Below are 25,949 nucleotides of genomic sequence, written 5' to 3'. Positions count from 1 at the left end.
TATATCTGAAATTTATTTCTCCGTCTCCCGTCCCTTCACCACAACATAACTTCCACAGCCACTTATCTATGATAGTTTCTTCAGGAGAACATGCCTTCATCTTCAAAACCACTTCAGAACTTCAAAATCATAGAAAGGGAATTATTATTTTTTTCTCTTCTTTAGCCATGACGTATTTTGACTGTGCCCAAGAGGAATTTTTTTGGGCATTTTGAGTTGTTATGAAGCTGCGTTTCTGTGGCAGTGTAGCTAGATGGTAAATTTATATGCTACTTTAAATAATTAGAGATTAATTAATAATAATAGTAATAGTAATAGTAATAGTAATAGTAATAGTAATAGTAATAGTAATAGTAATAGTAATAGTAATAATAATAATAATAATAATAATAATAATAATAATAATAATAATAGTAACAGTAATAGTAATAATAGTAAAAGGTCCAAATTAGCCGTTATGCTTAAAAGTTTGGCTCAACCATCTCATCTCCCCTCCGTTAAGTGACTAAGGGCATTCTGCATTGCATAGCCAAACTTCTAATGAAGGGTAAAATTAGACCTTTTCGCAAAATACAAGGACAAATTTAGATCCTTTTCTCCTTTTTATTTATTTATTTACTTATTTAAATTAATTTTAAGCAATATAGATTGAACTTCGTCCAACAATTATCATCATTTTGAGCATCGCAACTGAAATACCCATTAAAAAGGCAAAATGAGAGTTGCAAAGCACCTTAATAAAACCTGTCCAAAAGGTAAATAAGTCATGGACTGCAAGACAACTATGCAAGATTGAGGCAAAGGTACGATAAATTTAAGCAAAAATTGCAAGCTAGCTGATAGTCATCATACAAGAACATACTTTAATCAACTGGAGATTCATCGGATAGCAAAATTTTCTATCTCAACGTATTCTAAAAGACTAATCATCACCTTGAGATTCATGAACAACAAAATTTTCTTTCTTCAAATATCCTGTTAATAAGAATTAATGATTACAAAAACTATATTGTACACCCACCTCGAGGAGAAAAAAGAAGGGGAAAAAAGGAAGAAAAGGTAACGAATTGAATTGAAACTATTGAAATAAAGCAACAAACGGAGGGGAGGTAAAAGGGAAGATGAACAGAACCACCTATGTAAACAAAGTGACAACATCTCTACGATATCCACGAACTATCAAGAGCCTAGGTACATTTTCAACCAACAGGTCCATGTATTCCATGTAGAAGAATGCTGGATGATTGGCAGGAGGAGGAGGTAGACTTACAAACACAACTGCAGCCATCCTCGAGTATTTTAGAATTGTCGAATTCAGCTTCAAAGTGGTGTAGAGGAATTTCTCGACTTGTTGCTCGTTGACAACCACTGGCTTTCCATCAGCCATCAAAGGAGTCTTGTCCCTCTGCGCTCTCTCTTTCATCTCTCCCAGATAACTAGCTATTCTGCGCTGAGCAGCACTAAATGCTTCAATGGATTCTTGCTGCTCCCCTTGGCCTTCCCATGACTTCATGGAAATGACAATCACTTCAGCTTGCATCCGGAGGTCATAAAGAAACTTTTTTACATCAGCCTTGAGTCCCTCTGCATCAGAATCTTCCTCGGCAATGCAGAATACCTGAATCTTACAGCCCTCAAAGCTCTCTTTTGTGAGAAGCAGTTGAGAGAGCAGCAGCATAAGACCACCATCTCTCACTATCCAGTATAAATCAATGGTACCATACTGTCTTTGATACTCATTAGGCCATTCATCGAGACCCTTCACTATAACTACTGCCTTGTTTGCAACAATGCAGTCGTTTATTATTCCAACAAAGGTAGCAGGAATTTCAGTTAAATTTTCACGCCGCCATATCTCAGGGTACCGCATAACAATTATGTTTGGCTTGAGATTCCCAAGGCCCATAGTCTGAACAATGCCTCTAAAGCCCTCTGACATGTTGGGAGCAACAACTATTTCTGCTACACCTTCACATTGCTTGTAATCGATATACGTGCTTAGCTGCCTGCAAGCTGTCTTGGCATCCTCAGCACGTTCATGATAGTCTCCATCTATAATAGAAATAAAGATGGACATTCCTCTTCCTTTTTTCTTCATACAGTTGGCAAAGTCTGCAAGCTTAGGATGGCAAGGTACATTTTCTGGAAGCTTGCCCCATGGACGACAAAATATGAGAGGGATAGGGTACCAATTTTTGGGATGTACCTGACTTGCTGCATGCACAATTGGATGTTTATTGCAGGTCATTTTGGAGGTCTACAGCCAATATATAAGATCACACAGTATAACCTTTCATTCTTCAGAAAATCAAAGTTATTGCCAAGCCAAGAATAAAGATGCAAATTCTAAAGGATGACGATTCTACTATATGATGCCTAGTGAACAGGAGAAAACATATAATCCCGTGTTTCTCTGTGCTTCAAATTATTACTTATTTTACTAATGCTTATATTGCAATGAAATAAGCGAATTATACTTCAAGGTTCATATTTCCATTACACCCATCCTTTGCAGCAATACGATTACAAACTATTTACATGGTTACAGACAACTTGCTGAAAGATAACTCAATTAGATCCATTTAAAAATTGAAACTTCACTTAAGTTTGATCTCATGATTACACAAAAATATATTTCATGATGCCAAAAACAATAACTGAAAATCCTACTAGGACCAACCAAATAACTAAATTGAACTTTTTGATTGAGCTAGAAATTAACTGGAGTGCGCTCCACTAATTAGCTAAATAAAATTTGTATGACCACCAAACAAGTTTCAGTTAGCTTCGAAAACTTCCAGAATAGTTCTCATCACCTCCAAACAAGATTTGTCATCCATGTTTGAAATAGAACAAGAGGAGTCAGAATTATAACTCAAATTCAGCAGCTTCTATCTTCCCTTTGTTTTTCTTATCCAGTTTGTACGGCTAATTTACCAGAAATTTAGCCGGGGTAACAAAGCCAATAGAATGGATAAGTTAACTTTTAATAGGTATAAGAATATTTAAGGACCCATTTGAATTCCAACATCAAAACGATAATCCTCACATAAAACTCAAATTGTTAATACAACATTCAGTTACCATCTTCATTTTCTACACAAATTATCCCACAATCTATGTACTATTTCATGTGTAGAATGTGAAATAAGATTATTTCTACCTGGATAAAAGTACCTAATATGGAAAAATGCCCTCAAAGTTAAAGAAATTGGCTTAATTTAAAGAAACATGCCATGCTATAAACAAATAAAAATTAAAATCTTCTTTATAATAAAAACAAAAACATAATTATACTATATAGGACGATTTCATATAGAAAGAATACTTAATAACTTTGATTTAAAACGAAAGTTTATTCAAATGAAATTTGCACATTTATACTAATTAGTAAAGCTAATTCTTGACTTTGGTATCACAATCCTTCAAGGTAAAAACAAGAAGTGGGGCTAAGGAGTACGTTGTCGAAAATAAATGTAAGAGAAAATTTTGAGACAATCCATAGGAGTGTTTGATATCGCGAAAAATGCTTTTCGACGAAAATGGTTTCCTTGACGAAATCATTTTCCCCATGTTTGATTATTTCAAATTGTTGAAAATTTTATTTCCAAAGAAACTATTTTCCACCAAAAAAGTAATTTTCTTGATGAAATCATTTTTCCATATTTGGTTTTCTTGGATTGTGGAATATGCTATCTCCAAAAAAAAATTATTTTCACCAAAAGGGTATATTCCTCGTTGAAATTCTTTTGTCATGTTTGGTTACCTTGAATAGTTGAAAATGTTATCTCCAAAGAAATTTTCCATCGACAAAAAAAGAAAAGAAAATAACTTTCATTGCTTATGGGGGGACATGATTTTCCTTATAAATGTCACAACTCTTATTTGATACTACTCATTTCAACCAAAACGTAGACATTGTAGTCACTTGGTAATATTCAAAACATCACAAAAGCACTATTATCATACCCCTATCCAGAAGCAGAGAAGATAATGGTCATCAATGTTGCCGAAATTCCAACACACTTACGGTGTCTTGACTTGTTTAAGAAGATTTGGGACATATATGGGAGGATGTGAGGATGTATTTTGCAGTGTGTTCGACACGTCCAGGGTCAGGATCCACGTGAATAGTGGGGGAAGAATTTCAGCATCGACGGTGGTTGAAGACGGAGAACGAGGGTACAGAGTTTGCATGTACCTAAGTTTTGCACAATGGTTATATAGGAGAAGAGGGCCGGCGGAGATAGGGAGGACAAGATGAAAGGAAGAGGGGAGAAGGTGGTGGTAGAAGGAAAAAGGAGCTGGGAAAGAGTTGGAAAGAGGCGAGAGGGAGAAATGGGGCTAGAGTGATGTTACCGCTGGATCCCATGGCAGCAGTGTCAATTACGACTAATGGGAAGGCAGTTGACATAGAGGAATTCTATTTTGCTAGGATCCTCAGACCTACTAACAACCAGAGTCGACACAACACGACAACAGTACCAGATTGACAGGGATGAAACTGCCATAGGGGGATTCTATGTAAGGAAAACTTTCCTGCCAGGCTAGTCTATCCGGTTCCTCCTCTTCCTCCCAGAGGAACCCGCAGATAGACTAGTATGTGTGAAGTAGCCGTCAAATTCAGACGGCGAAGAGCGAAAGTCCCAAAGTTAGGAATTATCTGCATTATACTAATGGAGATAGAAATGATGCATTTGGAAGGAGAGTGCCGGAATATGAGAAGTTCTCAGCAAGCGGAGATGCTGGAGATTATCTTTACTGGACCATTTTCAATTTGTGCTTGTCATTCTTGTGCAGCGATCATGTTAATCGTCTTTGTATCGTTCCAATTTTATCAGAAGTCTCCTAAGGGATTACAGGGGATTATCTTTTTGTAGGATAAGCGAAAGATGGATATTATAGAGTTCAAAATAGGAATGAATTCCATTGCATCACGATTTAAGAATTCAAGAAGCAGCATATTGAGTGGGGTTTGGAGGAGTATATGTGCTAACGGAAAGGATCAATGACAGCTCCAAAAAGTCTGAGAGGTTCATAATACAATATGGCGGTAATTTTGATACAATAAGGGTCCTGAAGGATAAAGAAAGCAGTTTATACTAGGGAAACGCAGAAGTTTTCTGTATTCATTAGCAATTATCAACTTGTTGATCATCCTTTGACAAATATAAAACTCACATGGTCCAAGGGGAGGACTGCAAAAATCAAAATTCACATTGTCCAAGAGGGAGGAATCAAGACCCAAATCGAAACTAGATAAATTTATAATCTCAACTACATGGGAGGGATTGAAATAAGACATGCTTCAAACGCCCTTGCCTAGACTTGCATCCGCGCACTTGCCATAATGTTACCAAAGCAGATTGAGAAGTATCCGGACACCAATCAGATTTAAAAGAAATGTGGTTAAGAGCAACAAACTTCGGCAAAAGAGTGAGGCAACATAAAAATGAAATCTTTCTGAATGAATATGGCAGTCAACCATCTGATGCACTTTTTCAGAATAAAAATGTCTATGCAAGGCACTGACATACAAATAAGTGTTGCAGAACAGTAAGTAAGGTTAATGGTGTAAGAAACAAATGAACTATAATAAGAAATTAATACATTCTTCAATTGTAATACCCAAAAGAAAAGCAACATAAGATCCAAAAAGAAAAAAGAAAAATATGTTTGCACATAGACAAATGCAGATAAATCACCAGTCACAATTGAAGAAACTGTGATCTTGCAAAGGCAATCCTAAATTATATTTCTCTCTCTCAACATTTAAACAATTATAGAATACACATAAGAGGAGCAATCAGATGTTTTAAGACAAGGAACGGACAGTAAAAAAGGTCTGATTTATGTTGTTTGCCAAGAAATGTAAATGAATAAACAAATACATAAATAGACAAATACATACCTCCCAAAGATCGTAAACTACGAAGAGCAAGCTGAAAATATGCACTCTTGAAACCATCACCCCAGTCTCCTGCTTTCCCCTTGATACTCACATAATAATAGATGAGGCTTGCTAAGGCTAGTGATACCACAGTGAATGCCCAAGAAATCAAAAACATGATCACTGAAAATGAACAGCAGAAAGAGAACATCAATTACTCTGAAATGCAGGAAGAGATCAAATGATTGAAAAACTTAAGAGTCTATTAAGGTTAGGTAAATAATATGGTTTGCACCCTTGCTTAGCCAAGACCCTAAGTAGATCACAGGAAGTGCTACATAGGATAGAACCTTGTGCATAGTATCTTTACCATAGTCTTGCTATTTTCTATTGTTTGTTTTTTGGGCAGGGGAGGGAGTGGTCTAAAATGCGACTCCTTTAGGGCCAAGATGAGATGATAAAGATTGGACTCATTAGCAGTGCTGAACCATTACCACTATTCAGGCAACGAAAGAGGTCATCCTACATCTGGACATCAGTACTTTCATAAACCAAAATTCTCACTCTTCCCAATATTAGAGAAAAAAAAATTACTATTTAATGTGATTGTCTACACTGGAAAGGAATCCTAGAAAGAAAAAAGAACAAGCCTCACCAAACAGTAGTAATGGCACGTTTGGTTATAGTCATCTATCCCATTGCCAACTTACGTAATAAAGATGTCAAGGAGTTAGCCAAGCAAGATTGGCATGTCGAAACATAAAAAACAACCAGGAGCACATTTCCACAAGGTAAATCCTTCTTTGTTCCTGGTAATCTTTTTAAACCTTTATTTTTTCTTCTCTTGAACTGATTTCTTTTTAGATTAAGCAAAAAATTTGAGTACATATTTGCAAATCTTATATTGCCAAATAATTGTAATTCATTCTTAGTTATCTTCTTATTTTTTTTAATTATAGTTTCTATGAAGACACAATAAAAATCAAAGAGAATACATTCAACCCTTCAACCTATCAAATTAGAATTGGTAACAACGGCCTAAAGTAGTTGAATATTGTTATGTCCCAAAGTGGTTGAGGGAATGGGATGTAGTCTTCTTATATGATATTGGACAATCCTTCCCTCATCAGCTAGCTTTTGGGGTTGGGTTAGGCCCAAGGTCCATTTCTTCACAGTGTATCGGAACCAGACCCATTGATCCCTGTTGTTGTGTTTCTCAATGTTGGACCCCATGTTATGTTATTCATGCTCCAATTGTTCGATCCTGGGTTGAGTTAGGCCAAGATCCATTTCTTCACAAATATAAAATCAGACTAACGAAAAACTACCCGGAAAAATGTTACCAAACTCTGTCAGAAATAGGCAAAAGAATTTGTGGCACGTATTTGGAGATGCAATATATTGATAATTAAAGGTCCTCAGGTCAAACAACGGAAGTTTCAAACTCCTCGACACTCACTCATCTGTAACGGTTGCACCAAGATGGTGGTTTTCTTGGCAAGATAAAGCAATATGAAGTGAATATTATGATGAACATAGAAAATTTGTTTATTACCAGCCGTATCAAGTATCAACTAAAACAGAGAGATAAAACCAGTTGTCCAACAGCAAAAAGCAGAAGAAAATACCTATACAAAGTAATGCTCCAACAAGAGAGAAACTCCAGTGGTGGAATTTCCACCGAGGTCGCCAGCTGGGAGCATCCAACAGATCTAGAAGGAAGCAGGATAAGTTCACACCAGCATAGCATAGGAGGTAAAACATTGTTATAGTTGGTGAAATAAGATCCAGATTCCCAATTACAACACATCCAATACAGATGAAGGCAGTGAAGAAAGTAGCCACATGAGGCTCACTTCCATCTACCACTTTAAAATAGTTGAGAACTGGTAGAATATCATCATTTGCAATCGCAGCAAGGAGACGTGGTGCACCAGTCAAGCTTTGAAGGGCTGCCCCCAATGTTGAAAGGATGATACCGATATAAACAATTGCTGGAAATGGCCAAGCAATTGTAGCAGTCAACAACCTGGACGAAAACATTAGTCAGGCACTGTAAATAGATTATGAAATACCATTTAATATAATGAAATAATCTCTTTCATACAAAGTTATTGGCTTGTGGGTCAAATAAAAGTCATTAAACAAAGTTATGAAGTGATTTTTTTTTTTGGGGGGGGGGGGGTGAGGAGTAATTACCATGTTTGAAATAAGTAACCAAAAGGGAGTTGACTTGTGCCATTATTAACTTTTCTCATGATAATAATTGACAAAAAGGGGGAAAAGAACTATCCTAAACATCAAAACGAACAAGACCAATACAACAAATTCTTGCAATAACATGGCATATCTATTGATGAGTTATCACAGATTGACCTTAGAACTAGGCACCACAAGGAAAAGCAACACTGGTCCATCCCAAACTCGCAATATGTTGGATTCAAGGAAGGAGAGGGGGGAAGACTGGTATACTTTATCTATTCTTCCCCTTGGTAATATTAAAAGGGAAGTAAAAGAGATTTTGCTTCTCCTTCTCCCCAGTTTTTGGAAAGTTGAAGATAAATTCAGGAGGGTTACACCCTTCCACTTTTACTTCCACTCCTCTTTCACTTCCTAAACAAATGGACACATTTATCCTTCCTCATTTGCTTTCCCACCTCGAACCTTACCTCTACAACCCCACCCACAAAAAAAACAGAGTATAACACCAAATACAGAGAAGTATAGGTCTTAATGAACCACATCCAGATCCAGCCACGTAACTGAAATATGAAATAAATAAAGAGCGTTCTTCATTATTCCACAGAATCAACTTTCCGAAAAGGAAGTCTTGGGAGTTGGTATTCTTGATCTTTTGCTACATACAGTTTGTTGACCCACGGCACCACCACCTACTCAAAATTTGGGAAGTAATTGTTGTACATCAACATACTTGAGTCTAAATTTACAAAGCATGCCACTCAGACCACTGTATTTCATTTAGAAACAAGACAGTAATGAGAAACATCATAAGAGCATTGTAATTTAGATGTACCTGTCAGTCAGGAGCTTATCTCGAGTTGCAACGGACCCAAAGAATAGCACTGAAACTAGATATAAACCGCTAGTTGTCAAAGTTGCTGCTAATGTCCCAACAGGAATCGAACGTTGAGTATCCTTTAGTGACGCTGAACGGTTTGAACCTGCCATGATTCCAGTCACAGCTGGAAAAAAGAGACCTACCAATGCACTTACATGGAGAAACAAACAAATGTTAAGACCCAACTTAACACACTTGAACTTATGCATCACGAAGTAAAAGGCAAGGCAGAAAGAAGAATGGACTTATTACTGGCAAAAGTATCATGCATAATGGAAAAATATCATGCATAATGAATAAGCACGCATGAGAAAGAGAGAGAGAAGCAAGCAAATATTTGCATGTCTTACTTGAAATTCCAGTATATTTTTCCATTAGGATCTGGAATTCCAGCATTATTAGTCCTCTGATAAGCAGGACCCCAGTTCTCCTTGAAAGATTCCGAACTCAACCCCGTGAACGCAACTGTATCATGCATAGCAACACAAAGTAATGAGAACGCCATTATATATTCAAACAAAAAGAAATTATGTTTAACTATAAATCAATATAAAGTTTCATGAGCAGTTTGCATACTAAGATGGAAGCTATAGCCTATACCTCTGCTTCCTCTTAAAATGATCATGAAGTAAAGCATCGAGAACTTTTAAATTTTCTCTCTCAGAAAATTATGACAATAGTATCCACCCCATAAAGCAAATAAAGAAATTAGCAAATGAAGATCCAGGCCTTCATTTTAGAAAGCCTAGTTCCTCCATTCCCTTTGCATGTCCTTGTTTTTATCTAGTTACTCCACTTGGAAAGGAGCACTACATGCTTTCACAATTGAACAGGAAATCTGCCTCAATTTGAACAATTAGTTGGGACATACTCAAAAGTGTGCAAAGTTGTAACCAGGATATACAAGAAAGCAAATGTAATATCCTGCCGCACATGTGCTTTAAGTATCGTTGAGGCAACGTTTTGAACTCCGGGGATGAGAAATTAAGTAACTGCGAGAAAAATAATCTTTTTTTCCTTTCTTTTGATTTCTTACAAGAAAAAAGAATGATATGTACCTTTTTTCCAACTTGGAAGATAATGGCACAATAAATGCGCTCTTCTAAGATTAGATTGACAATAAGAATTTGGTCAATTATGTTCTTGAACTTTTTACTTTTTCAAACATGCATAAAGAGTGAGTGAGGTGCATGAAGTAGCAGTAATAAATTAGTAATAATAACAACAACAATAACAACAGCAACAACAAAAACAACAACAACAACAATAACAATAAAGATAATGATAATAATAATAATAATAATAATAATAATAATGAAAAATAAGTTTAGTTAGTGGCCAAATTGCAAAAGGAACCTTAGTATTACTTTACTTAGTGTGAAGGACTTCTAGAAACCCTAAATCTAGTTGCCTTAGCTAGTTAGAACAAGGGGAACTTTCAAACCAGAAACCTCACATTAGATTCTCACTAAGTTTCTTCGACACGGCAATTTAGGTGCCGCACCCGTGTCGACATGACACTAGTATGGGTTTGGGTATGGGATCCATACCGGATATGGTCAAACTATTTTGGGTACTTTGACCATGACAGACGGAAAAATCCCAGACGAAAAACAATTTGATTCCACAAATCAGAACCAAAACTAGGGTAAATTTGAAGAAAATAGCATACCTTATCTAGGAAATCAATCCTCTACTTATCTACAACTTGAGAATAAAAATGAAATCCCCACTTTACAAGCTATACGTAAGTAGTCCACAAAATTTCTCATAATTTAGAGATATTCTTCTTTTTTGAATTATTTTTAGTCGGATCCCCGCACCCGTATCCGTCCGAGGATCCATATCCCCGAATCTTAGAATTTACATCTTGAAGGATCTGACCTCTAGATCTGCACCCGTGTCCGAGCAGCTTAGGATTCTCATCATATACTTCACTGCCCACCTTAGGTCCACTCACTAGATAATTCATTGCCCACTTAGCTAACTCCTTGCCTACTCTTTAGCTCTTAAAGCATTCAAATTTGCTGAGAAGACCACAAATAATTTCTTCAGGTTTTTGTTAGAAGCAAGTTGTGAGATCGAGTATTAACAATGTAAAGGATCTACCATGAGTAGTAACTTTCCTGCATTTGTATTTGGCGTTTTCCAGTAACTAGCATCATTTTACTAAAGTGTGCATGTTTATATAAACAAAAATGAGATTTCAAATTATCAAGTATGATCAAGATAACGCCCAAGTCCATTATGGCCTACCGCAACGTTACATGTGCGGGAACAGGTAAATGCTTGTGTTGACATGTTTTTGGCTTCAGCATATGAATTGGTAGCTACATTGAAACTATACTTAGATATAATGCATATTCTAATTTATTCAATTTATTTGGGAAAGAATGATTTAACTATTACACAATGTTGTAAAATAAATTATTTGTGATCCTTCACATTAAACTTCAGAACAGAGCAATGGGCTGCATAAATTATTTGTTCTGGGAGGATAATTGGTCATGAAATGACTGTCTAGTGGTGATGTTCCCTGATCTACATGGTTTGAGTCTACAACAGGGGGCCACTTTACAGGAGTTTTGGTCCACACACGGATGGAATCCAACTTTCAGAAGATTACTTCAAGATTGGGAAATACCAAGGATAACAGAGTTTTTTAGTACGTTAGAACAGAGCAATGGGCTGCATGAGGGAGATGATACACTTAGATGGCAAAGCCATTGTAGTGGCAACTATACAGTTAGCTCAGCTTACAAAGATCTAAACCAGGTAGGATCTCAGCTCACATTTATGCCGGGGAAACATATCTGGAAAGTCAAAGTGCCATACAAGGTGGCCTGTTTCACTTGGTTAGTAGCAAGAGAAGCTGTTTTGACTCAGGATAATCTCATAAGGAGGGGAGATTCCAACCCTGTTCAAAATGCTACTTGTATGGGCAGGAAGCAGAGATAATCAACCATCTGTTTTACATTGTAGAATTACTAGCCAGGCTAGCCAGCTATGGGACTTATTCATTAAAATCAGAGGAATCAGATGGATAATGCCTGGAAGAACCTCTGATGTGTGACATGCTGGAACAAAGGAGGAAACTGTACAATGAACAAAGACAGATGGAAAATTGTCCCAGCAAGCATTTGGTGGACAATATGGAAGGAGAGGAATTCAAGATGTTTTGAAGATAGAAGCAGCCCTTTACAGAAAATCAAGATGAATTGTATACTTCTTTTCAGTTTTTGGTGTAAATCTGAATCCATAGAGGATCCGAGGCAATTCTAGATGTGTTAGATTCCTTGTAAGAAGAACAAGGACTTTTGGTTTTTTTTCTCTTTCTCTTCTTATGAACTGATGTAACCTTCTCATTTTGGCTTCCAGCACAATCTTTGTGCTGATGATTTATATATGCATGTTACCATTTAAAAAAAATATTGAGATTATGTAACGTACTCCAGAAGTAAAGGCAGAATTAGTAAGAATTTAATAGCAAAGTATTGTAATGTACTCAAGACTTTGAAACTAAATTAGAAAGTTTGTTGATCAAACGAATTTGTACAATCAGTTACAAGCTTGGGAATCAATACATCAATTTCTAAACCGAACTACCTAATTCAATGGATAAGAAGAATTAAGAAGAAGATGAGAGCAGAAGAAGGAGAAGAGAAGAGACGAGAAGGGAGCGAAGAGAGATAGACAGAGAGAGAAGCAGAAGATACTGAAATGGATTATAATTTTGAATATCCCTATTCAACGTTTTCCTCTATCTATATATGGGTAAGTTCCCATAAATAAGAGTTGATTAACACACGTGAGAACAAGCCCGACATGTGACCTCCTTCGATAACAAATGCCCGATCATAACAATCCTTCCCGCTTGAAATTGACCTTGTCCTCAAGGTCATTATTGAACCATGATGACAGAAGTTTCTAGTGATTATAAACTGAAGAGATTTCCTCAAGACTTTGCTCCCATTTGGAGTGCTTTTCATATTATTGTTGCTTTGTCTGAAATGGCAGTGAACTACTGGAGTCAAGCCATGACAAGGATAATCGATTGCAGCAACCAAATTGATACCAAGAAAATGTTTCCTTCCAGAATGACTCCTCCTAATGGACAAGAACAACAGCAACATTGAATAACCTTGTAAACTGGTAGTATCCCAACCTTCAATACTGATAGTTCCACTTGTGATAAACAGACCTGCTAAGTAGTTGGCACTTGAACTTCCAACAACTACAATAAGTTTTATTGTCAATGGATGCAATACAACTTTAGCATTTACGAAAAAAAGTTGAATTCCTTCCTTGAATTCTTCAACTGCAGGAAACAACTCTCCACAACCTTTAGCAGTTGCTGGTTTGTTTGCACTTTTAATATTTTCGGGCAGTCCAGGGGTTTTTAAGGTCCTAAGTATGTCCGGAAAGTCATTACTAAGAATGTTCAAGACACCAAGTATGTAATGAAATTCATCATTACGTAGTAAATTGCCAACAACAGTTATTCCTCTTGGCTCGTAATTCATTGCCCAAGTGTTCAGGTATGTAATTAGCAGTAGATTATCCAACCAAGTGATGACTCTAGGCATTGTGCAACTAAGAATGGAAACAAACTGTAGTGAATGAAGTTGTTTCAGCACAATCCATTTCTCCCAATGCAAGTTAGTTTTATTGTTGGATTTAAGTACACCTGACCAGTATGTCGCAACCACTCTCTTATCCACAAGAACCACCTCAATAAATCCAAAAACAACACATGGAACATTGGCTCTAACACCTTGATAAAGTGATTTAGAAATTTTTTCCCAATCAATTATTATAGTAAATGAACTCAATGAATTCTTATACTTCACTGCTACTCTTGAAGACATGCCTAGACTTTTATGTGATGTATCATTTGAGCAATAGTTCCAACCAACACCAACAGTGATACTCCATCCTGGCAAAAAGTTGGCTAAGAAATTAGCTTGTAAATTGATGTTTGTCCAGTAAACACCAACAACCCCGTTAAGCCGCTTCACAATCCGCTTGTTTGTAATCTTCTCACAATTAGCCAATTGTATTTCTGCGTAATCCAGATAATACATAAACATAGAAATGAGGTATCAACTTTAATTTTGACTCCATTATACAGCTCCTTCAATTGATTCAGCGAGTTGAACGTTATCCGCGCAATACAACTTAGTATCATTAATTGTGAGCAAGTACCCAATAACGAGAGGAAACTAGACTCATCAAGCTTCATATAGCTAACATCAAACATGGTAAATGTATTACCTCCTGGATCAAAAGCGACAATAGTTTCATCATTTTTCTCTTTAGGGCCATATGATAGGGAGTTACTAACCCGTAGAAACAAACATGAAACATGTGTTGCATCTAATTTGAGCAATTCATCAAACAGCTTGAGTGCATCATTTGAGTCATAACTCCTACTAAATAGATTACTAGTGATTATGCACTTAAAGTTCTTTGCACATCGTCCCACTTTATTGGGCTTACCAAAAAGAGATTCCAGATCATTGCTAATAGAAGATCATTGCACAATTTCGACATATTCGTTCGGCCCATTTAACTTCCCAGCGATTTCAAGTGTAGAAGATTTTCTGACAGAGGTTTCTCCAAGTTTAAAGAGTTCTACCATAGGTTCGTTAGGCACATAAATTGATCTTAAGATACCGTCACTTGATGGAACCTCTTGATCACCAGATTCTCCAACTTCTATTTCCTTTCCTGCACTTTCTTGATCTTTTTTAAGAACGTGATAATCAGTTCCCTTATCTTCCACACTAATTCCAAGCATCTCCAAGATTTTGTCCAGTTTCTGGTTTAGTCCATCCAATTCTTTACCCAATTTATCAAAGCTTGCCCCCATTCTAACCCCAGCCGACTGAATTGTCTTTCCTCATATACGGTTTCTTCTGACATGGCTGCCAACTCCACAAGGTGCCAAGATTAGGCTCTGATACCAATTGTAATGTACTCCAGAAGTAAAGGCAGAATTAGTAAGAATTTAATAGCAAAGTATTGTAATGTACTCAAGACTTTGAAACTAAATTGGAAAGTTTATTGATCAAACGAATTTGTACAATCAGTTACAAGCTTGGGAATCAATACATCAATTTCTAAACCGAACTACCTAATTCAATGGATAAGAAGAATTAAGAAGAAGATGAGAGCAGAAGAAGGAGAAGAGAAGAGACGAGAAGGGAGCGAAGAGAGAGACAGAGAGAGAAGCAGAAGATACTGAAATGGATTATAATTTTGAATATCCCTATTCAACGTTTTCCTCTATCTATATATGGGTAAGTTCCCATAAATAAGAGTTGATTGACACACGTGAGAACAAGCCCGACACGTGACCTCCTCCTTCGATGACAAATGCGTTTCGAGATATTACGCTTTTCTGTTAAACTATAAGCTTAAGATGAGAAAGTAAATTTTCGGAGAAAGCTCAAAATATTCGAGTTGATATTGTCTCCTTGTAACGTGTCATCACATAACGTTACACTCGTGGCAGCATTAGTTTTTTTTGGTAAGATAAAAGTATTTATTAAGCTGGTAAAAGGTAAAATGTGACAGCATTAGATTAGGAGCCAGATTTAGATTGTGCAAGTACTACTGGCTAATAAGGGTGGTATCAAATCCCCTTAATAATGTACACACGATGCGCATGGATACCTAATTAATCAGGTTGGATTCAAACCTCTGTAACAGCATTCATGGTAAGCATGGTTTTCAGATTCTGATAATCTTGTATGTGGGTGTGTAGATTGACGATATTAAGATAATTTATGCATATACTCGCTATAAATTTAGATAAGAGATGGGCAGTATATACACAACATCAGACAGCAGTTTGTTTACAGATATAGAAGATTATATTTGTACTTAATCTCATATAAAGATGATAGCATATGATTTATTTTATAAACTTCGTGTCCCAACAATTATGGATATTATCTATTCACTGGGTTAGTGGACTCACCACTCACTTATCATCTTACAGAGTGAAAGGTAGATCTGGTAGCTTAGGAGTAGCAGCTACCATTCCAGACTGTTGGTCAACCCATTGTTCCATCGTGGGTCCTTAGCTACAGTTTATTTAATGATGCTTTTGACAATTTTCAGTTGTAAGAGTTGAGAACTCATAGTCAGCTTCATGAACTCTGTATTAGCATTTTGGTTGTGTTTAGTTGAACTACAAATCTTGTCAGATTATGAACGATATAGGACTTATGGGTTATTTCTAGTTATATAAAGTGTGATTTATTCAGTTTTCTGCCTATTCTATGCATGTCTAGTTACAGTAAGAAGCTCAGATATGGCTGGTTCGCTTGGTGGACAGGCCCACCAAGTGCCAGTCAAGACTCCTGGTTTGCAGTTGTGGCAGCATAGTAACCTCTTTAATCAGGACAACGATATACATTATTCAACGCAATGAAGCACGTCCTACGAGTAGTATTCATCAAACCTAACTGTAAATTTAGAATGTCCTAAACGAAGGACGAAGGAAGCTAAATACATCAAGGAAATAGTAAGGGCCACCATGAAGCGATATAAAATGCTGAAAATTGCAGATGTTGACTTATCAAATTCAGATTGACTATGAAGTGGAGGTTAGCATCTGGAGTCCTGTGTGACAATAGAGTGCCACCAATACTCAAAGGTAAGTTCTATAAAGCGGTGGTTAGACCGGCCATGATGTATGGGGCTAAGTGTTGGGCTGTTAAGAACTCACATATTCAGAAGATGAAAGTAACAGAAATGAGGATGTTGAGGTGGATGTGCGGGCACACTAGGATAGATAAGATTAGGAACGATGATATTCGGGAGAAGGTGCATGTGGCTCTCATTGATGACAAAATGCGGGAAGCGAGGCTCAGATGGTTCGGGCATGTTAAGAGGAGAAGCTCAGATGCTCCGGTAAGGAGGTGTGAGCTGCTGGTTGTGGAGGGCACGAGAAGACGTAGAGGGCGGCCTAAAAAGTATTGGGGAGAGGTGATCAGGCAGGATATGGCGAGGCTTCAGATTTCCAAGGACATGACACTTGATAGAAGATGTGGAGGTCGAGTATTAGAATTGTAGGTTAGGAGGTAGTTGAGTCTTGCCTTACTTCGTACCTTTGTGAGACTAGTCTGGTAGGGTTTTTGTCTAAGACAACTAGTGGCAACGTTGTGTCTTACTATTTCGCTTTTCAGTGCATGACCTATTTACTAGCTATCGCTTTTGCTTTGCTTTGCATCTTTCTTCTGAATTTCATGTTGTTCCTATTTTTCCTATGACTTCTATGGTGATACTAATATTGTCTCCTTTTGTCCTTTTGTTTTCTTAAGCCGGGGGTCTTTCGGAAGCAGCCTCTCTACCCCTTCGGGGTAGGGGTAAGGCCTGCGTACACACTACCCTTCCCAGACCCCACTAGTCGGATTTTACTGGGTTGTGGTTGTTGTTGTTGTTGTTGTTGTTGTTGTATTACAGACCAGCTTAGCAATAGCAATAAGCCACCACTCTTCTCAAGGGCCAGAACCATATGAATTGGTTGACAGCTTTCTACTAAGAAAGAGTGACAAGGGAAAACCTTACACCATCAAGCAAGCATTTTTTCTTATATATATTTTAATTTTAAGTGTGTAATATACTATGTCTAAGCAGCAGAACACTTTGCAAAGCTTTCAAAAAATTAAAGAAAGGAAGGCATAAACAACATAAACCTGCTGGACGATCATGCCTTGCCAAAAGGATGCCAGAGAATATGCAGATCAATGAGAATACAACAGGTACAAGGAATGCCGGTGCGACACGATTAATCATTTTTACACCACCAAAAACTATGAAGCAGAGAAGAATAGTCACGACAATCCCATAAATTTGCAGATCATGCAAACTTGGCCTTGTAATGGGCTCCGCAATAGCTGTACCATTAACTTTTGTGACAGTTTCTGCATATACGACAGAGTAAAATTCAGCAATACAAATGAAGTTGACAAAATAGTGTATTACCTAGTAAAGAATCAACCAAAAAGTACTCATTGAATGTATGAAGCATAAAGCCAAGGAAGAGAGCAGATGATCATCAAACATTCAAACTTGCCTATACAAGTAGACCCAAAAAAGAATCCCCCCTATAAAAGAAGGCAAGATCCAAGGAGCACTCATAGCAAAAACATGATCTGCAGTCTTCTCGAAACACTAAATTCTAACCAATAAATCGAGTGCGACAATCTCACTCAAGAAATACCTTTAAAAATACCAGCAGCTGGTACAGCATTTAAGAAGGTTTCCACAGCTCCCAATACATACCTAGAAGACAGGCATGTCACAGCAGAGAGCATCAACTCAAACTGTTATAGATAGTGATAAAAGCATTGTAACCTCATTTGCTAGTGTCAAATGATGAAAGCGATGTAGCCTCCTCTGCTACATTGGCCAAGTGAGTAAGTCATAGTATAAAAGGTCAGGTTGTATACTCACATTGCTCCAGCAACTGCATTTCCCAGAAAAAAACACAGCCCAATGCTAACACCAACTTCTGGACCCAAAGCACGACCAATGAGATAGTAAGGTCCTCCACCCTAATTTAGAGGAAACAAATCAAGGAAATTATTGACCATCTAAGTTACTGGGAAATAAAGAAAGTGCATGTGTCTAATACAGGAAAGCAAAATAGAGAAGCTATCTCTTTTATCTTCATTTACATTCTATCTAACGATCAAATTCCTCTTCACCTTCATGGCACCATTGGTAGCAATAGCACTTAATGATATTGTGGTCAGGAAAGTACAAGATCCACAGAAAGCAACCAGCAACAACGACTCACCAATCCCAGCCATACCAACAATCCTACAGAGTAGAAGGAAACAGAGCAAATATATCACAGCATGTCAAATGGAAAAGAATATCATGTGACTAACACAAATAGATCAATTGATCAACACTCCCACCCAGTGTATCAGCACTCCCACCCAGTGCATCTTCCCCTTTCCTCCTTTTATACTCCTTCCTCCTATATTCATATTTCATAGATCTTTTATCTTCCTCCTTTCTTAGATTACACTACCTAAGAAGTGCTGTATCAGGAGAATGCCAGAGATAGAAGGAAGATCAGCTCACCTTGAGTATCTCACAGAACCATTGTGAAATATCAATACCAAAACATAGTTCTGACGTGAGTAGATCACTTAATTATACTATAGGAATTATTCTGCTTTATAATTTACCCCCTCAACATAACAATTAGTGTGGGGTACTTATAAAACCCAGGAGTTACAAACAGAATGCCGAAGTATTGGAAATGGGAGGAAGTTATTCACATCCAGAATGTTGACCAGTGTCTTTAAAATACAAGTTTAAGGAACCGAAACTTGATCACCTTTTGATAGCTAAAGTATTATAAGACTTGACCACAAAACAATTCCCAAGAGAACACGTAATAGATTGGATATGATGCAACTTACCAAGAAAATCTAATATAATAGATGATTCCCATAATATTTTGCAAGCATGGCACGAAGACTCCCATCAATGTCCCAGACTTGACAGCAGTAGGCTTCAACAATATTCACAAAAAAGAGACTATTAAAAAAGCATTCAAAGCTTCATTGATCAACCCATCATTACAGAATTAAATTCAGTACTACATGCAAGCTGCAAGTTATGAATTTATGATCTATGTCTAAACATTTCAAATCTGAAAAGTGCATGTTCTGATGAATGCACAAGTGAAGGTCCATACTTGTGAGAATTTAATAATAAAACAAGAGAAGAAGTAGGAGAAACCAAACAGGTAATTGGAGAAGTATAATACAATATCCACCGAACACTCTTCCATGCTGATCAGAAATAAAACTCAGTAGACAAACTTCAAAAATGAAGTTGGAAAAGAAGCGGAGAAATGAAGGGGAGAGAAGAGGACAGCCCTGAACTGTTGATATTTGTATTTCAGGTAGCCAGTTAAGAATACATGAACACTCACTCTACCACATATTGGATAATTAGTAACATAACTACTCAATCAGATTTATCTTTTATCTTGCATGTAGCTTATGTGTAAAACTGAGATAGTGAGTAAAGCAAATTCATCGACACCAACAACAAAAATTTTACTGAGGATCTCTCATGCTTTAACCTTTTGAATATTCTGTTTATACTCTATCTACTTTTGTCTCAATTAGGAATGGTGTAAGAGGCTGAAGCTTAGTTTAAAAGTAAATATGAACGCCCAATGAAGATTTATCAAGAATATTAGTCAACAATATATTGACTTACTATGCATTTACTTTAAACTAAGCTTTTCTACACTTTTGTCTTCTTATAACCTTCAGTCTACCCTTTAGCCACCTTCTTTCCCACTGTTCACAGTTTATTCAAAGATCCAAAAAATATTTTTTTTTAACCACACCCCATTGGCCTCCCCCAAAAGAGACCAAGGAACGCATAAAAGAGGATAACCAAAATAAGGAATGATTCTCCAAAGAAAGGAGAATCCCATGAGAGAATCTCCACTGATAGCACGTTCCATGTTTGGATTAAAAGAAAAGAGAATGATATTTCCCTCTTTTAGTTAGGAGGTAAAAGTTAGAGAGGATAAAAATGGAGTATGCTACCCATCCACGTCAACTTTTTCCGTCTCACAAGAAATGAACAGAAAGGTGCACGTCTTTTACTTCTCTTCCAGCTGTACAAAAACCACCATAGATAGGTTAAATAATTAATTTATGGAAATAGAGTAATACGTTTTCCTCCCCCTTTCTCTTCAGTCTTCCCCTCCATTAAACCAAACCATATTGTTAATGGGGCATGACATGATGACATGAAACTTTTAAGGAAATAGAACGGATGATTAAGAACCTATCACAGTACCCTGGACCGCTCAAGGGTGATAGATACATCCCCACCATCTCTTGGACTAGGTGGCGCTTGAATTTGATCCCCTGTCATGCTGAAATAGCAAGATTGATTAGAACCATAATACTATTCATGCATCAAAAACTGAAAAGGAAAGTTGAAGTTCAAGATGAAATCAAAGCTAAACCAACCAATCAACCACGCCTCAATCTGGAACAAGTTGGTGTCGTGTTCATTAATTTATTTAATTGACAAGATAGAAGGTTTGTAGGAAAGAAGTAAATAAAATGAAAAGGACCACAGAATGTTTACCTCTTACCTCTTGAGACCCAGAATATTTACAAGAGAATCAAAGCCAAAGAGCTCCAGTTTGGATTCTTTCTGAGGACCGTTGACGCTGTGATTTGGCATTGAACCTTCTATTTCTTCAGAAGCCACATCTGGCTGCATACTCACTTTCACTTTCCTGATAAATTGGGTAAATCAGAATAAAGCATAAAATGATAATACAAGAGACAAAATTTCTTTAAAGCATGAACTGAAAACAAAATCCTTAAAAAAGAATGTTGGACTTTCCAATAAATCCAACTTTGAGTTACTAAGTGTTGAAGTGTGTGGACATCTCCTCCAAAAGTTTAAATTGTTAAAAAGAGCACATTTTTGTTTACTTAATTATTCTCTTCAACACACCCCTGATTCTTTTTCATGGCCAAGTACGTCGGAACTCCCTTTGATAATGAATGGCTGGTGAGACTCAAACCCAAGACCACAATGTGATACTACATGTTGAAGTGTGTGACCATCTCATTTAAAAGCTTAAGCTGCTAGAGAGAGCACACTATTATTTACTTAATTATAAGAATTCTAAGAACGAAAAATGGGACGAAAAGGTCGACAGCTTAATTTCAGTAACTCACCCACAAGAGTAAAAATATCTGTTTAAATCATGGGTAAATCCACAACCACAATATCTATTAATTGTAAAGATTTTGAGAGACCGAAAAGTAAGCATCTCATTCGGGAAAGAAATAAAAGTTTAAATGTTTCCCCATTTACTAACCAAAAGAAAGTGGTAAGGACTAATAAATAATCATTCATCCAATAGGTTGAAAAGCACTACTCAGACAAACAGATTTCGCTCAGCAGGAGACAAAATCTTTTTTCCAGGAGAGTCTAACATCTCTATAAAACCATGTAGTTTCCCCGACATGATAAAGCATCATCTACCAGTTTCAGTATGGAGAGAACTTTAAGCCTCGGGAAGTCCACTCTAAGAATTTAGCAGAAGAAAACATCAACATAGTTCCTCCAAATGCACAGCGAAGCTTAAAACTCTCCTCTCTCCTCAACCCCCCCCCCCGAAAAAAAACCACAGAGGTTAGAGACAACTTACAGCACCATATATCCCTTTTTTCCAGCAAAAGTGCATAATCATGACACGCACTTCGAAGCTTCACTTTTATCCCCCACAAAATGCTTCTAAGATACCTACACTTTCTCCTTCTCAAACTCAATTCTCACAATTTCTCCTTTACCAAATCCAGTTTCTCAAAATTTGTTGAACAATCGCCCAATCTTTAGACGTCTCATAATTCATACTCAATAAGTTTGCCAGCATCCCATACAGTTCCTCTTACATGACTCTTCCAATTATCTCTATATATAAATAGAAAGGCTTCTCAGGACTCGACATCTACCATGAAGAACAAGCTTAATTATCAAACTTTCGTCAACTTTTGAAGCCTCAACGAAATTCCTCATAGCATTGAAGGTATTCTCTAGACTCGAATGCCTACTTCTACTTAATAAATTCGCTCGACATTCATCCGGAAACGACATTCAAATCATAAACCTTCCAAGGCAGCTTACATGTTTTCTTTGAACTGTGACATGTCAAATTATATTTATTCCCTCAATTCAAACAAGAAAATTAGCATAACAAAGAAAAGAACAACTTAAGCTCAAAGCTACACCAAGAAATAAGCCTACATCAAAAGTTGTCCCATTTCCCTAAGTTCCTTTTTCTGTCAACCCTCTAGCGGATACCATTTCCTTGTAGATCACACAGACCCTCATGTGAGGAACTATAAACCTCAAGGAAGCGGCCCAACAGTCTGAAGAGTTAGATTAAAAACCTGGAACGAGGTTCCAAAAGCCACACGAGGTGAATTCTTTTCATTTACCTAAACCTTGGTAGGCGGAATTATCTGGTACTAATGTAGACGGAATGCAGCAGGTACCCAACTGACTAGTCGAGATACGTAGTCTAGACGCGCACAAACTAACATCATCACAGAAATTATCTGAAAAAACTATATTTTTATACAATAGAACCCCGGAGCTAACAAGTGCATAATGGATTTGTAATATAAATGTAAGCTGGTCCGAACACCATGATTAACAACCTATGTTTGAGACAATAAATTTACTAAAAATCTGAGAGAGAAAAGACAGAGTAGTACTTGAGATCTTGTCTAGAGGATCGAGGATCAATGGAGGACATCTCCAAAACGGCCCGATCATTATCGTGCGCCACCACCGGACTGTACTTGCGTCCACCCCTACTACTACCTGGTGCGAACTCATTCTCATCCGCACCCTCAATTTCTCCTCCACCGTCCATTTCCTCCTTATCACGATTTGAATGCATGGAATTCGCACAATGTGAAATGCAAAATGCCCCCAATTGCACGAAATTTAAATGAAATGATTCAGATCTGATTCCACGTAGATAGGGATCTGACAATTCAAATAACAGGGGTTGAATATTAGTATTTGTATTGAAGATGACAGATAAGGCGGGCGGGTTTCTTTGAACAGAGAAAAGGGGTAGGGGAAAAAAGTGTGTTTAGTTTCCTTAATGGAGCAGTAGCTATTTTTTAACAGGGTTTGTTAATGTTAGTTCACACGCAAATTGGAAAACGCGTGCGATGTACGCGCCTCAAGGACCCAAACCTCGCCTCACCCGGCGCACCTGTTAGAGGGGGGTTTTGGAAGGCACGAGGGTTTTTGCTCCTTTTTTTTTTGGATAGTGAAACTTGAAACTCTCATGAGCAATGAACGAGCCAAAAATTCAAGGCCAAATACGTAAAAAGACCCTTAAATTCATCACAATTTTTCACTCATTGGCCACTCAGTGTATATATAAAATGTACTTATTAAACACTTCACGAACAATCAGCAAATAAAATTAAACGCGTGATTATCAAACGCACTGACATGGCAAAGTGTCAAATAAAACTATGACACATCGCTGGCTAACATAAACTCACGCGTTTTGATTTTGATAATCACGCATTTTATTTTGTTTGTTGATTGTTCGTGAAGTGTTTAATCGGTACATTTTACATAGACATTGAGTGGCCAATAGGTGAAAATTTGGGACAAGTTTAAGGGTCTGCTTATGTATTTGGCCAAAATTCTATGATGTCGAAATAAAGGAAAATAAAGTTTTCACCCTATAGCCAATGAAATGTTGACATGTAATCAAGTTCTTTTGTTTCTCTCACTTATCGTTGTAAGAATCGTACAAATAAAGTACACGGATGTTGTTAGAACGCAATTGTAACGATCCGGCCGGTCGTTTTAAGTATTATAGCCTCGTTCCCTCATTTATTGCAAATATTATGCTCATTTATTGTTATGTGACTCACTGGGATGGTTGGTTTGGTTCTGGGGATGTTTCGAAATGAGTTGTGACACTTAGTCCCAAGATTGGAAGCCTAAGTTGAAAGAGTTGATCGGATGTTAACTTATGTGTAAATAACTCCAGAATGGAGTTTTGATGGTTCTGATAGCTCTGTATGGTGATTGTGGACTCAGGAGTGTGTCCAGTTAGTGATTTGGAGGTCTGTATGTGATTTTAGCTTTGAATTGGCGAAAATTGAAAAAATAGAAGTTAGGAGAGCTGGGAAGTTTGATCAAGAGTAGACTTTGGGTTACCGGGCTCATATTTTGGTTTCGAAAGTTGGAATAGGTTCGTTGTGTCATTTATGACTTGTGTGTAAAATTTGAGTTCAACCGGAGTTGATTTGATAAGTTTCGGCATCGATTGTAGAAGTTGGAAATTCATTAGTTTCAAGTGAGTTGCGGTGCGATTCATGTTTTTGATGTTGTTTGATGTGATTTGAGGTTTCGAGCGAGTTCGTATCGTATTTTATGAGGTGTTGGTATGCTTGGATAGGGTCCCGGGTGCCTCAGGTTTGATTCGAAAATTTGAATTGAGAATTGGACTTAGGAAAAATGCTAGAGCTTCAGTTTTGGTGCAATCGCACCTGCGAGAGATTTTCGTAGAAGCGGCTTAGGGATCGAAGATGCATTATGGCTACACTACTGGTGAGTCACAGGTATGAGGGTTATGCTCCATTTGCGAGCCCGCATATACATTTTGTGTTTCGCTGATGGGCAGTGTGGAAGGGATCGCAAAAGCGATGGCTTGTCCACATATGCGGTCCCGCAGGTGCGAAGATGGGTCGCAAGTGCGCATGGTTCGGGGTCTAGTGTTCTCCGCAGAAGCGACATTTTCTCCGCAAAAGTGGGATCGCAGGTGCGATCCTTTGGCTTCATAGGTGCGAAATACCTGGGCAGAGTATATATTCGAAGGGTTCCGAGATTTTATTCATTTTTGAACTTTGGGAGCTCGGATTGAGGCAATTTTTGAAGGGTTTTCACTTGATTTGGAGAGGTAAGCAACTTTTAGTCGCTTTAATCTAATTATATTGATTACCTATTGAATTTTCCCCATAAATTTAGTGTTTTTGAGGTGAAAATTAGGGATTTTTGACCCATATATTGGAGAGTAATAATTTAAGATTTGAGTGACGATTTGGTGTCGGATTTTGGTAATTTTGGTATGGTTGGACTCGTAGTTGAATGAGTATTCGAATTTTGTTAATTTTATTTGATTTCGAGACGTGGGCCCTGAGTTGATTTTTGAGTTGACTTTTTGACTTTATTAAAGAACTTAGCTTATACATATGGAATTGATTCCTATAGCTCGTGTTGATCGTATTGAGTTGTTTGTGGCTAGATTCAAGTCGTTCGGCGGTCGATTCGCGAGGCAATGGCTTGTTGGAGTATAGATTAGCACGGTTTGAGGTAAGTAACACTTTTAAACTTAGTTTTGAGGGTATGAATCCC

At 37.3% G+C, this 25,949-nt stretch overlaps 1 protein-coding gene and 1 non-coding gene across 4 annotated transcripts; both read right to left on the bottom strand.

The window, feature by feature from the left end:
* Nucleotides 1-862: 862 nt before the first annotated feature.
* On the bottom strand, nucleotides 863-23,659 carry LOC104249899 (cation-chloride cotransporter 1). Of its 3 annotated transcripts, XM_009806411.2 has the most exons (13): nucleotides 23,273-23,659; nucleotides 21,130-21,276; nucleotides 20,826-20,904; nucleotides 19,421-19,512; nucleotides 18,692-18,806; nucleotides 18,438-18,538; nucleotides 18,205-18,266; nucleotides 17,678-17,905; nucleotides 9,320-9,434; nucleotides 8,925-9,119; nucleotides 7,519-7,919; nucleotides 5,912-6,073; nucleotides 863-2,214 (listed from the first exon to the last, which is right to left on the bottom strand). In XM_009806411.2, exons 1-13 carry the CDS (start codon nucleotides 23,458-23,460, stop codon nucleotides 1,136-1,138), a joined length of 2,964 nt encoding a protein of 987 aa, XP_009804713.2. In that variant the 5' UTR covers nucleotides 23,461-23,659; the 3' UTR covers nucleotides 863-1,135. The 3 variants fall into 3 exon arrangements, with proteins under 3 accessions (XP_009804713.2, XP_009804715.2, XP_009804716.2); XM_009806413.2 differs by lacking the exon at nucleotides 23,273-23,659 and having other exon boundaries at nucleotides 21,123-21,243; XM_009806414.2 differs by lacking the exons at nucleotides 21,130-21,276; nucleotides 23,273-23,659 and having other exon boundaries at nucleotides 20,814-20,899.
* On the bottom strand, nucleotides 4,755-4,857 carry LOC138886680 (U6 spliceosomal RNA). The gene has a single exon (XR_011405725.1). It is a non-coding gene; the product is annotated as a U6 spliceosomal RNA (small nuclear RNA).
* Nucleotides 23,660-25,949: the final 2,290 nt, after the last annotated feature.

The sequence above is a fragment of the Nicotiana sylvestris genome, chromosome 2 (genome assembly GCF_000393655.2).
Source record: "Nicotiana sylvestris chromosome 2, ASM39365v2, whole genome shotgun sequence".
Classification (NCBI taxonomy): domain Eukaryota; kingdom Viridiplantae; phylum Streptophyta; class Magnoliopsida; order Solanales; family Solanaceae; genus Nicotiana; species Nicotiana sylvestris.
This window is presented reverse-complemented; position numbering and strand designations above follow the sequence as displayed.

What these genes read in the sequence shown, in the direction of transcription:
- LOC104249899 (XM_009806411.2), bottom strand. Translation starts at nt 23,460, where the DNA reads ATGCATTCAAATCGTGATAAGGAGGAAATGGACGGTGGAGGAGAAATT. An exon ending in TCCTCTAGACAAGATCTCAA is followed by an intron (nt 21,277 to 23,272) that starts GTACTACTCTGT and finishes CCAATTTATCAG; the next exon opens with GAAAGTGAAAGTGAGTATGC. An exon ending in TATTATATTAGATTTTCTTG is followed by an intron (nt 18,807 to 19,420) that starts GTAAGTTGCATC and finishes TCTACTCTGTAG; the next exon opens with GATTGTTGGTATGGCTGGGA.